Source organism: Dendropsophus ebraccatus, chromosome 3 (assembly GCF_027789765.1).
Source record: "Dendropsophus ebraccatus isolate aDenEbr1 chromosome 3, aDenEbr1.pat, whole genome shotgun sequence".
NCBI lineage: Eukaryota > Metazoa > Chordata > Amphibia > Anura > Hylidae > Dendropsophus > Dendropsophus ebraccatus.
In genome coordinates this window covers 110,204,425-110,218,723 of record NC_091456.1, presented here as the reverse complement: position 1 = coordinate 110,218,723, position 14,299 = coordinate 110,204,425, and the positions used below count along the sequence as shown (strand labels likewise).

Sequence of the window (14,299 nt, the reverse complement as noted above, 5' to 3'; positions counted from 1 at the left end):
GATGATGTCTGAAGCCAGAGAGTTTTTTTCTGGCATTCTGCATAATAAGACCGCCACTGGAATTTTACTGGGCTGTTGCCTAGCAACTGTCTGTGCAGGCTTTGGGTGACTACAGAAGATCAACAGCAAATGTCCAGCATCATGTACAATTTGCTAATGTCACTGTATTCAATTTCCTCTACCTATGTCATGTAGTATATATATATATAGTGGAAGCAGGTAGAGGACAGCATCATGTTCCAATTAAAACGACTTTATTGTGCCAGTCTGCATAACAATGCATTGTTATGCAGACTGGCACAATAAAGTCGTTTTAATTGGAACATGATGCTGTCCTCTACCTGCTTCCACTATTGAGATTGGGGAAATGAGTCGAGCCCCCTGGGGACTGTGCATCGGACAAGTGTTTCCGCGGATCCTGTTTCTGTTTTTTGATATATATATATATATATATATATATATATATATATATATATATATATATATGTAGGTCCTACACAGAATGTGTAAGTCTCCCCTATACCATATGACCTGCCCACTTCAGAGACAAATAACCCTCACACTGAGGGAAGTGCACAGTTTTAAATAGGACTTGCTGTTCAGGGAATGTGATTTCTGTGCCAAGTTTGATAAACGGTTGGAAGTCGGTTGTTGTCATAGTAACAAGACACAACTTTGGTTAAACACTTCCGCCCTTCAGCAGTTAGGATCGTGCCAAACGGTTTCCCCTGGAGAGGATGTCTTCAGCTGAAAGATATGCTTAAATAAAATATCGTCTCTCTCTCTGCTTTAACCCTTTAATTACCCGGCTTAGCAACTCAGAATTACTGTAATAACGTTGAGTGACGTCTGGGATTATGTGGTCGGGATTAACAGTCAGTAGTTGGCAGCCTGCGAGAAGGAGCAGCAGGTGCCATGTAGCCAATAAATGACAAAAGAATTAAAGCAGTCACTTAGTAAAATAGTCATACATTCACCTGAAAGTAAGCTACCTCACTGCATGGAACACTATTTATGTATATACGGGGAATATATTAATGCCAAATACCCATATGGCATAGGTGTCTAGCCTGGCATGCAGTCACAGAAACAGGGCCACTTACTGGTTATCATTTTTCTCCCTAGAAACCCTTTCTAGAGTATGATGGGAAACTGCTTATATAGTAGAACCTTACCCTATAGTTAGTATTGGAATTGTTCAATTAAACAAGAAAGATGATCCTATAATACCCAGACTTGCAATGAATTACCAGCAGACCACATTCCTGCAGATTCGACTGGTTAGGGCTCCTAAGGTACAACTATTATGTCATCTGGCATCCATTAGTGGCCCCTAGTAGCTGCTGCCTGCCACCCTTTATTGATAGATCTCTCCGTATACAGAGAGTAAGATATCTATCAGTAATGGCTGGTGGAGCAGGAAAACACCACCCCGATGACTTGTGGATCAGGCAGCAGAAAGTAATAACAGGTTGCTTTAAATAAACTAGGCCACAGAGGTTACCTCAAAGGACAAAAAAGAAGTAGTAGGGAGGGGAATAAACATCAAACTCCACAGTAATGGTGCTATAGGGCCTTCTCTCCCTTCTGTACACTCTAGTTCTGAATGATACAGTTTAGGGCTGGGTTCACACTACGTATATTTCAGTCAGTATTGTGGTCCTCCTATTGCAACCAAAACCAGGAGTGCATTAAAAACACAGAAAGGATCTGTTCACACAATGTTGAAATTGGATGGCCGCCATATAACGGTAAATAACTGCCATTATTTCAATATAACAGCCGTTGTTTTAAAATAACAGCAAATATTTGCCATTAAATGGCGGCCATCCACTCAATTTCACCATTGTGTGAACAGATCCTTTCTGTGTTTTTAATCCACTCCTGGTTTTGGTTGCAATATGAGGACCACAATACTGACTGAAATATACGTAGTGTGAAGAGCCTAGAAGACGAAAGGCAGTGGTTGACTCCCATATCTGTCAAGTAACTAGCTGTACATCTGACTACATGTGGTAAGAGACATCATGTTAATACCAATTTACTTTTTCCTACAGAGCGCAGCTGCTGCTCCTAGTCCTGTGATGGGCAACATGCCTCCCAATGATGGAATGCCAGGAGGACCCATGCCCCCAGGGTTCTTTCAGGTAAAATGTTTCTGTGTTCATACAAAAATGGTTTGAATTGTTTTGGAGTTTATAAATCCAAATAATTTCAAATATTAAAAGTATTTTACTTTTATAAAATTTTATCTATTGATAACACCTGCTTCAAAATAAGCATAATAAGGGTGGGTTCACACGTAACTGATCCACAGCGAATTTCCGCTGCCGATCCTTCTCCATCACTTTCAGTGAGATTACCGTGGTGCCTTGGATTACGAGCATAATTTATTCTGGGACTGTGCTTGTGATCCAAATCCACTCTTAAGCCAAAGCAAATTTTCCTATAAGAAATTATTGAAATGAAGACAATTTGTTACACACCCCAAAATAATGATTTTATATTCTGTCCCCTGATGTGAGCCCCAGCCTGAAGTGGATCTGCTATGATTTAAAGGTTGAGGAATACTCCCTGGGTCAGAGTACAGTGCTGTAGACCCCGCTATGCAGACCATGCCCCTCCCCAAACTCCCCCTCCCACCCAGTACAGGGAGCTCTTAAACCAAAACAATGCTCTTAAACTAAGTCACAATTTTGAAAAACTGTGAGCTCTTCTTGCAAAACGCTCTTAGGGTACAAACACACACACACACCGTATAAGCAGCAGATACGCAGCAGATTTGATGGTGCAAATTTGATGCTGTGTTCAGTTATTTAGATCTAATCTGCTGCGTATACGGTGTGTGTGTTTGTACCCTTAAACCAAGTTACTCTTAAACCAAGGTACCACTGTACATAAAATTTGTATATAATCATTTGTTTTGGTTTTTTTGTCCCACAAAGCTGTAGTGTGCATGGCATGTGCCCAGCTATTTTTACAACCAAGAGACTAGTCCCATAACTTCATGTGTAATCAACCTTTCATGTGTAATCAATGTCATTGTAGACTGGGGAATTATTTATAGCATTTGAAATTTTCATGGCTACACATAACACATCCGTTTTCAACTCTATCAAACTTAAAGTGTCACTTTAAGACTAAGTTCACACAACATATGTATAGCAACGGACAGGTTTTTTTTACTGCCAGACGCCGGGTGGCGTTTGGCACATTCCTGCAGCTGATACTGCTGTATCACCATCAGGAACATTATCTTTTTACAACTGAATTGCTGACATTGTTGGGTTTGCACCCAATTCTATTAACTATTGACTACAATGTAAAGTACAGCCATATTGTGAAAAGCTATTGTTTCTGGACACTGTTCGGCAATGGTACGGTATGGTATACAGTATGTGTGTTCTCCTAGAAGCAGTAATCAGATTCCCTCCTCTTGCTCTGTTTATAGGCTATATATTTTCCACAAATGCCCAATTAATAAAGCATACCTATCATCAAGTGTGTTAAAAAAAATACATGCAGACTTGCTAATCCTCCCTAGACCCTTTTTTTTTATTATCTTAGCCCCATTTAGCCATTGGCCCCATTCCCCTGCCTTATCTGCAGTTCTCCTAAACTTTGTGGGTGTGATGTCATCTGCCCTCACAGCCTGCCAAGTAAGGGCAGGGGTGCAGTAAGGAAAGTGACATCGTGACTGCAGCACACATGGTACAGATTATACATCACTCCCATATCATTTTATAAGCATATAATTGTATATACTAGTTGCCTAGCCCATTAAAATAATCAGCCTTCATGATGTAATTCTGCCTCAGTAAAGCAAATTACCATGTAAGGCTGGGTTCACACTACATATATTTCACTCAGTATTGTGGTCCTCATATTGCAACCAAACCAGGAGTGGATTAAAAACACAGAAAGGCTCTGTTCACACAATGTTGAAATTGAGTGGATGGCCGCCATATAACAGTAAATAACTGCCATTATTTCAATACAACAGCCGTTGTTTTAAAATAACGGCAAATATTTGCCATTAAATGGCGGCCATCCACTCAATTTCAGCAGTGTGTGAACAGATCCTTTCTGTGTTTTTAATCCACTCCTGGTTTTGGTTGCAATATGAGGACCACAATAGTGACTGAAATATACGTAGTGTGAACCCAGCCTAAGGGTATAAACCCACACACCGTATAAGCAGCGTATTTACTGCTGCGATACGCAGCAAATACGCAGCAAACACGCAGCAAATACGCAGCAAAAACGCAGCAGATTATATCTAAATAACTGAACACAGCATCAAATCTGTACCAACAAATCTGCTGCGTATTTGCTGCGTATTTGTTGCGTATCTGCTGTGTATACGGTGTGTGGGTTTGTACCCTTAAGCTGGGTTCACACACTGTATACTTCAGGCAGTATTTGGTCCTCAAGTCAGGTCCTCATAGCAACCAAAACCAGGAGTGGATTGAAAACACAGAAAGGCTCTGTTCACACAATGTTGAAATTGAGTGGATGGCCGTCATATAACGGTAAATAACTGCCATTATTTCAATATAACAGCCGTTGTTTTAAAATAACAGCAAAAATTTGCCATTAAATGACGGCCATCCACTCAATTACAACATTATGTGAACAGATCCTTTCTGTGTTTTCAATCCACTCCTGGTTTTGGTTGCTATACAGCCTCACAAATACAGCCTCAAATATACATAGTGTGAACCCAGCCTGCAAAACAGCAGCCCTATTCCCAGGAATATACCAAACATATCAGGACATGATAAGAGTTGTAGTTGTTTAACAGCTCTAGCTTGGGATACTCTAATAGTACACAAAAATTACTCAGTTGTGCGTTTTCTAACTACTACACTACAGCTGGCTGTGAAGGTGTTTTAATGTGTGTAGGGCGATTGGCCCTGCACACATTACTGTTCTAAGACCCGGGAACGACAGGCAGCCGTAGTCATTACCCCCCCGTAAATGCCACGATGCATATCGATCACAGCGTTTTAAGGTAGCCAGTGACAGGACAGGCACCTGTCACTGACTGATCGGCTCCAGATCACTTGTACTGACAGGCAGGGGTAAGCCACTTACCTCCATCCTGTCAGATTGGTGATCAGCTCTCAGACAGGCTCTATGTACAGATTGCAGATAATACTGATGAATGCTATGCTATGGCATAACATTCATCAGTATATGCAATCAGAGCATTGCATATATAAGTCCCCTAGGGACTTATATATGCAATGCAAAATGTGTAAAAAAAATTAAAAGAAAAGTTTTAAAACATATTAAAAAACACCAATAAAAATGCCCCAATAAAGATTTATTATCCCCTTTCCCATTATACAAACAAAAATATAAAAAAAAAAATCAAAAATAAACATATTATATATGGTAGCGTGTGGAATTGTCTGATCTATTAAAATGTAACAATATTTTTTTTCCACACGGTGAACAGCGTAAATAAAAAGTATGAACTACTCCAGACTCTAGACACAGAACTTTACTAGTTCTCGAGTGAAACAAACTGGATGGTTACATGATTGCTTATATCTTATGCGAAAAACTAAAGTAGATCAAAAATACATTTCCAGACCTAAATATTATAATGTCAGCAAGAACATACAAAAATATAAAGATAGAAGTATTCTGTATTCTTATGGCATATAATCAAAGAGGATTATTGCTTTTCTGCTGTAATGGATGGATTCACTCTGGGGATTCCTGTTTCCTTTCCTTGCGCAGTCTATTAACACGCAATAGACAGGTGCCGCTAACCCTTTGCTTGTTTACCGCATAGTTCATTGAAAGCAAAGCCTTTCCAAAACATCCAACAAGCTTATCTTCATGTAGACTCTCTGGCTGCTGGATAAGCCTGTGTGCCAACAATCGATAAAGTGAAGCAGTCTCTGCCTGGAACGTCAGTCTGCTGTTATTTCCTGCAGAACCAGCAGTAAATATGGTTCCATATTGCTACTTTCCTAGAAGAAGTTGAACAGTGTAGCCTTGGCAGGCAAGGCTAAATGACTATTAACCTCAGTCTTCGTGCAAAAAGGTTTATAACTAAATTTCAAGTAAACGTTATATGCTGTGAATATGCCTAATCCAGAGCCATTTCTAGTACTGTGTGGGACTGGCGACAGCATGGGGTGCTGACAGCCAGGGGGCGCCCTCCCCCACCACACTCAGCAGTGGCCAACATATTGTCTGTGCTCAGGGCAGCCGGCTCAGGCTCCAGTGCACCCCCCAACATGCAGCACCCGCTCCTGGGAGAGCCCTTTTTGTCTTCTGTGACTGCAGTAAGGAGGAGAGTTGAGTGCACCAGGAACTTCTGGATGTTCACTGGCAGCTCTGCTAATGATCCTGCATAAACAGGCTGCAACACCCATGGGAGAGAGTCTCCTCCTGTGACCTGGCCTGGACACAGCAGAAGAGAGCATCTAGTCCTGCTCTCTTTTATCTCCTTACAGCTGATCTGAGCTGGGGGTGCCACTGGGAAGACAGCAGTGTCCCCTGGTCGGTATGTGTGTGTGGTGAGGGAGGAGGGCGATGTGCAGCTTTATTCTCTTGATTCTCTAATTTCTCTAAATCAGTCACTTGTAATTATTGCTGAAAGTTTAACCCACTGTACACCTCTCTTTGCATTTAAATACATTGTTATCAGCCACACATCCCCTGTATACACAACCAATAACATTAATTTATATGGCCGCCCAAAAGATCCAGATAGCAAACAAGCAGGTGTTTGCTCGCCTGTCGACTGATGGCCATAGGGGAATGGGTGCTTTTAGCAATCACACACCTCTAAATTCTAAATTATGCCTGTTTACAGGCATAAATCATTATAAATCAATGCACCCAGGACCCTCCAACTACATAAGCTGCAAACAGTACAACTCCGAGCATTTACTGACAGTCCACAGCATGTGGGGAATGGTTTACTAACGTTTGGGCTGCTTTCAGATTTTTCATTCGACTATAAGCTGCAAATTTCAAACATGCATTCATTCACATTCTTTATGATAGTACAATTGTCATCCTGTCTGGATCGGTCAATCATATAGTATCTCTCATATCATAAATGACCACAGACCTAATTATTGTGGTCTCAGGCAATGCAAGTTAGGGCCATATTAAATAGCCTGATTACTTTAGTAAACAAGCGATGTCCATGCAGCCCTTGCTGTATATACTATAATAAACTGTATACGTTACCTCTCCACTCTCCCTGCAGCCGCTGGTAAAATTTCAGAACCAGTCTCTAAAGTGACAGACTGCTCAGCCAATCACCAGCCACAGTGGTCCCGCCCCCGCCAGTGATTGGCTGAGCAGTCTGTCACTTCAGAGACCTGGTCTGAATTTGTACTGGCAGCTGTGGGGAGAAACCAGGAAGACACAGGGAACATGGAGAGAGAACTGCAGAGAAGAAAAAAAAACAAGGTGCAAAGAGTTAGGGTATAAACCCACACACCGTATAAGCAGCGTATTTACTGCTGCGATACGCAGCAAATACGCAGCAAATATGCAGAAGATTAGATCTAAATAACTGAACACAGCATCAAATCTGCACCACCAAATCTGCTGCGAATTTGCTGCGTATTTGTTGCGTATCTGCTGTGTATACTGTGTGTGGGTTTGTACCCTTAGGGGGTTTCTTAGATTGTAAAAAGAGGAGTTTTGTGTGGGAATTAGAGTTTTATACTATTCAACCCGGGATGCTTAGCTGTGATTTTACCTTAAAGCCAGATATACACAAGGCTGGATAAGATGGGATACATACATTTCTGGACTGGCTTCATCAATGAAAATTGGAACAATTTGGTCCTTTTAATTTGAAATAGTCAAGCATTTTTTTTTCTGTGTCAGATTCTCAGATCTACTTGTTTGGCCTTAGGCATAACTGCTTCGGAATAAGAATGCCCTAATCCAGCAATACCCATATGCCACTAGTTTTAGACAAACCTATGTTCTTATCACAAATCTATCTGCATGCATTTTGTGAAGTACAATAAACTTTGGATTATTTATATGTTACTTTACTATTAATACCATCTTAGGGTGGCTCGTTACAAACTAAGCTTGGCTGGTTTCACACTAGCGCACTATGGATACATATTTGCCTCCATATTATGGCCACAGATTGTAACCTGATTCCTGCAGCAGACTGTCAGCTTTCAGTTCATCAGACCCATGGTCAAGCCAGGACCCGTGGCTGTCATACTGATGCAAAAAAACATTCATATTGAGCTAGTGTGAAGCCAGCCCTACCCTGTGCAGCCCTGTAGAGCCTCCTGCACAAAAGTTATCAGGTTAAAAAAACCTTAAAGAGGATGTACCATCAGGTACATCCTCTTTAATCTCACCCACGGATAGAACGGCGCCGTCACGGGGAAGCTGGTGCTGCGGCTAATGGAGCCGCGTCATAGAGGGGAGGGAATTCCCTCCCACTGGGGGCAGGCCAGCCCACCTCCTGTGCTTCAGCCTTGGCCCGGTACCCTTGCATAGAACTGCGCCGTACACGGGAACCGGGCCGTGGTTCAAAAAACGGACCATGGCACCGGCTTCCCCGTGACGGTGCCGTTCTATCCGTGGGATTAAAGCCAGTTATAGTTTCCTTTTTAAAAATGAATGACGTACCATATGTTTTAAAAAATATATTAACAAATCAGACTGAACATAACATTGTGATTTTGTTAAGTTCACATTTACTTTTAACATTCGGAAATATTTCCCTAATTTTTTGCCTTCTTAGTTCCCATTCTACTCTCCTGTCCACACACACATTCCTCAAATTCTGTTTGACAGGATTCAAGACAGCTGTATTAAGCTGTGTTTTTTTCCTCAGCAAGTCAAGCATTTAAACACTGGCCATGTAGTCTAAATCAAGCAGTGCTAAGCCCTCTTGTATCCCAAAGGGTGTATATCAGCGAGCAGGAGACCTCTCTAAACAGGATTATCAGACAGTGCTTGTCTGAGCTTCACAAGCACAAGGATAGTAGGCTTGGAGATGGGATGACTTTTTGCTGCCTCCTCTCTACTGTGTTGCTTTGTATCCTCTTGCCATTACCCAGTAGAGGGGTTAACATGATCAGCGAGAGGTTAAATGCTAATTCTACAATCCCGAACTGCTACATTATTATTTCAGTGCAATATACAAACTGAAGACACTAGACGATTGCTCTACTTGGTGCTTCTTTGTCTTTTTGGCTCTTTTGTTGGGATGTATAGATAGCACAAAGCTGTAACCATACGACTGCTTGCTTGATTAATCTGTTCTGTCAAATTTTATACATTATGTATGGTCCTTCATAGAATCTGCTTTCTCTGTTTGTTTCTTTCACTGTCACCAATGTACCAAAATGTACCTTCTAGAACTGGAAACTCAACAGTCAGCCAATAGTTTTGAAGCTGACATTGCAGATCAGCATAGGGTAGCATGGTGACTCAATGGTTAGCAGTGGTACCTTGCAGTACTAGAATCCTGGGATAGAATGTGTCATAATAGTCTGCCTCATAGGAGACAAGACCTGATGTAGTACTGCAAAATATGTTATATGTAGAGATGACAAAGCAAAGCACTCAGGGTTGGGTTAACTTTACCATAGGCTGTTCACTAAGCCTGGGCCCCCCACCCCACTGTAATTATGGCAGCACTAGCGTGGTGCTCATAGTACAGGATAGACAATGTCATGATGCCTTGATTTGTGGTAAATTGCAGTAAAAAAGCAGCAATGTTTTGCAAATCATGGCAAAAATGGAGCCAGGAGACAGTATACCACTGAAAGTATAAGTCTTTTTGGGTGGCCATGGGCCCCCCAGGAGCTCAGGGCCCCAGGCTAGAGATGAGCGAACCGGTTCGCACGGTATGGGATCCAGTTCAGATTTTTCAGCCGCCATTCTAGAAAGCAGGAAGTGTTCCGGGTGGGAAAAGCGCTTTCCCATGATGCCCGGAACACATCCAATCAGCAGGGATCTTGTACTAGCCCACCCCCTGTGTGATGTCGATATTGCTTTAAAAGGAGCGTTCACATGACCGCACCACGCAGTGTGTAAAGGGAGAGAGAGAGAGAGGAAGCAAGCTGCTGTTGTGTACTACAGACTACTGAGAAGATACTGTGGGAAAGGAAAGGAAAGATTAGGAAAGCGGAGAGGAGAAACATCTAGTGATTGAGAGAGAAATATAGAGAGCGCAAAAGATAGATAGATAGATAGATTAGGCATTGGACAGAAAAGGGTGCACGGAACAAAAACGTGCAGAACAGATATACTGTACAAGTCCTATACTTCTGATAGTGTGTATATCACATCTGTCTTATCCTGAGAGACAAAAATAACTGGTTCAGGTGTATAGCATTGTATCTTAAAAAAAAGTGCTATATACACAATTTCTATACTTGGACCCTTCTGATTGAAAGTGTGTATATCACATCCGTCTTATCCTGAGAGACTAAAATACCTGGTTCAGGTGTATAGCATTGCATCTTTAAAAAAAGTGATATATATATATATATATACACTCACCAGCCACTTTATTAGGTACACCTGTCCAACTGCACGTTACCACTTAACTTCTAATCAGCCAATCACATCGCGGCAACTCAGTGCATTTAGGCATGTAGACATGGTCAAGACAATCTCCTGCAGTTCAAACCGAGCATCAGTATGGGGAAGAAAGGTGATTTGAGTGCCTTTGAACGTGGCATGGTTGTTGGTGCCAGAAGGGCTGGTCTGAGTATTTCAGAAACTGCTGATCTACTGGGATTTTCACGCACAACCATCTCTAGGGTTTACAGAGAATGGTCCGAAAAAGAAAAAACATCCAGTGAGCGGCAGTTCTGTGGGCGGAAATGCCTTGTTGATGCCAGAGGTCAGAGGAGAATGGGCAGACTGGTTCGAGCTGATAGAAAGGCAACAGTGACTCAAATAGCCAACCGTTACAACCAAGGTAGGCAGAAGAGCATCTCTGAACGCACAGTACGTCGAACTTTGAGGCAGATGGGCTACAGCAGCAGAAGACCACCCGTTACTAGCATGGTGTACCTAATAAAGTGGCCGGTGAGTGTATATATATATATATATATTTATATCCAATTTCCATACTTGGACCCTTCTGATTGAAAGTGTGTATATCACATCCATCTTATCCTGAGAGACTAAAATACCTGGTTCAGGTGTATAGCATTATATCTTAAGAAAAGTGCTATATACCCAATTGTTGACTACTGTTGCTCCTACCTGGCTTCCATGTTGGCTACTGCTGCTCCTGCCTGGCCTCCATGTTGGCTACTGCTGATCCTGCCTTCCCTCCATTTTGGGTACTGCTGCTCCTGCCTGGCCTCCATGTTGGCTACTGCTGCTCCTGTCTGGCCTCCATGTTGGCAACTGCTGCTCCTGCCTGGCCTCCATGTTGGCTACTGCTGCTCCTGCCTGGCCTCCACGTTGACTACTGCTTCTCCTGTACTGGCCTCAAATGACTATTGCTGGACCTCCACTGGCCTCCAATGACTACTGTTGCTCCTTCACTGCATTTGTGACCTTTTTCCTGCATAGACCCTGTAATGGTGAATTTCCTGCATAGACCCTGTAATGGTGAGTTTCCTGCATAGACCCTGTAATGGTGAGTTTCCTGCATAGACCCTGTAAAGGTGAATATTGAAGTCTAAAAAAAAAAAATTGACTTTGAGATATCGAAAAAATAATGATGTTACTGACATGTAGAGCCCTAAATTCAACCAAATACACTACCCCTGTATCATATAGATGCTTTAACCCCTTAAGGACGGGGCCCATTTTTGTTTTTGCGTTTTCGGTTTTTCCTCCTTGTGTTTAAAAGGCCATAGCACTTGCATTTTTCCACCTAGAAACCCACATGAGCCCTTATTTTTTGCGTCACTAATTGTACTTTGCAATGACAGGCTGAATTTTTGCATTTGGTACACTACGAAACCAGAAAAAAATTCAAAGTGTGGTGAAATTGAAAAAAAAAACGCATTTCTTTTATTTGGGGGAACTGTGTTTTTACGCCATTCGCCCTGGGGTAAAACTGACTTGTTATACATGTTCCTCAAGTCGTTATGATTAAAACGATATATAACATGTATAACTTATATTGTATCTGATGGCCTATAAAAAATTCAAACCATTGTTAACAAATATATGTTCCTTAAGGGTATAAACCCACTTGCCGGATCTGCAGCGAGTCTCCTTGCTGCGTTTTTGCAGGGAGACTCGCTGCAGATCCTGGCCCTATACTTTCAATAGCAGAGAAACTCGCAGCAGGGATGTACATCCCTGCTACGATTTTGTCTGCAGCCCGCCCCATTAACCCCCCGGCCGCCGGACATTATACATTACCCGGTCCCCGTTCCTGCTTGCTTCGGGGCTCCCGGTGTCTTCACGGCCCGCCCGGCCAATCAGTGCGCTGCGGCGGGGCAGCGCACTGATTGGCCGGGCAGAACGTGCCAGGAGCCGCCGAAGCAAGCAGGAGCGGGGACCTGGTAATGTATATCCTGCCCGCCCCCCTGCAGCCCCCGGCCCGCAGCTCCGCAGCCCCTGGCCGCATGATCGCCCGCAGCCCCCGGCTGCACGATCGCCCGCTGGGGGCGATCGTGCGGCAAGGGGGCTGCGATGCTGGGGGCGATCGTGAGGTCGGGGGCTGCAGGGCTGGGGGCGATGGTGCGGCCGGGGGCTGCGGGCGATGGTGCGGTCGGGGGCTGCGGGGCTGGGGGCGATCGTGCGGCTGGGGGCGATATACATTACCTGATCCCGGCTCCTGCTTGCTTCAGCGGCTCCCGGCACGTTCCGCCCGGCCAATCAGTGCGCTGCCCCGCCACAGCGCACTGATTGGCCTGGTGGGCCGTGAAGACACCGGGAGCCCCGAAGCAAGCAGGAACAGTGACCCGGTAATGTATAATGTCCGGCGGCCGGGGGGTTAATGGGGCGGGCTGCAGACAAAATCGCAGCAGGGATGTACATCCCTGCTGCGAGTTTCTCTGCTATTGAAAGTATAGGGCCAGGATCTGCAGCGAGTCTCGCTGCAAAAACGCAGCAAGGAGACTCGCTGCAGATCCGGCAAGTGGGTTTGTAACCTAAAATTGCTCCATTCCCAGGCTTATAATGCTTTTATTCTTGGGTCTATGGGGCTGTGTCAGGTGTCATTTTTTGTGCCATGATGTGTTCTTTCTATCGGTACCTTGATTGCACATATACGACTTTTTAATCGCTTTTTATTACATATTTTCTGGATTTGATGCGACCAAAAATGTGCAATTTTGCACTTTGGGATTTTTTTGCGCTGACGCCGTTTACCATGCGAGATCAGGAACGCGATTACGCACGCGGCGATACCAAACATGTTTATTTATTTATTTATTTATTTGTTTACTTTTATTTAAAACCTGGGAAAAGGGGGGTGATTCAGACTTTTATTAGGGGAGGGGGCTTTTTACTATAAACAACACTTTTTTTTTTTTTTTACACTTATACTAGAAGCCCCCCTAGGGGACTTCTAGTATATATACTTTGATCTCTCATTGAGATCTTTGCTGTATAGATATACAGCAAAGATCAATGAGATAGGCACTCGTTTACTTCCGGCTGCTGCAGCCGGAAGTAAACGAGTGCCGTCCCGGAGGAGCGATCTCCCCCACTAGGGAACGCCAGGGAACGGTTGCCTCCGGTAATCGGAGGCAGCTGTCAACTTTGACAGCTGCATCCGATTAGCTAATTAGCGGGCATGGCGATCAGACCGTGCCCGCTAATAGCGGCGGTCCCGGGCTACACGCGGCACCCGGGACCGCGGCGCTTCAAAGCGGGGTCGCCGCGCGGCCCCGCTTTGAAGTGCTAATGAGGACATATGAGGTACGGGTACGTCATATGTCCTTAAGAGGTTAAACTATGAAATCCGAAGAAATCCAAAATTCGGTTGGACCAAACTTTCCGAAAAAATCCGAAAGTCCGGTCGGACCGAACTTTTGAAAAGTTTGCTCATCTCTACCCCAGGCTACTGCCCAAAAAGGACCTATTATAATCGGCTACTGGAAGCACTTCATTACTCTGCAATCCGCTCATCAGCCTTCTGCCTTATAACTTCCTGCTGCTCCTCCCTGGGGGCTGGGAAAAGCTGGATCCAATCCTAGGAAACTTCCCCAGTTTTCCTGGAGTTAAAAGGCAGAAGGCTGATAAGTGGATTGCAGGGATAATGATAAGCACTTTGCTTAAGGACCTATTACACTAAGCGATTATTGGCTGATATCGCCGTTACGGCCAATAATTGTCTTGTGTAATAGAAGAC

General features: G+C 43.6%; 1 protein-coding gene across 2 annotated transcripts in view; it reads left to right on the top strand.

Annotated features, from left to right (window-relative positions):
- The window catches only part of SSBP4 (single stranded DNA binding protein 4), a 426,420-nt gene that overhangs the window by 331,552 nt on the left and 80,569 nt on the right, over positions 1-14,299 (top strand). For both annotated transcript variants that reach the window (XM_069962485.1, XM_069962486.1), the window contains one exon: positions 2,058-2,147. In XM_069962485.1, coding sequence (XP_069818586.1) covers positions 2,058-2,147 — 90 coding nt within the window. The remainder of the gene's footprint in view (positions 1-2,057; positions 2,148-14,299) is intronic.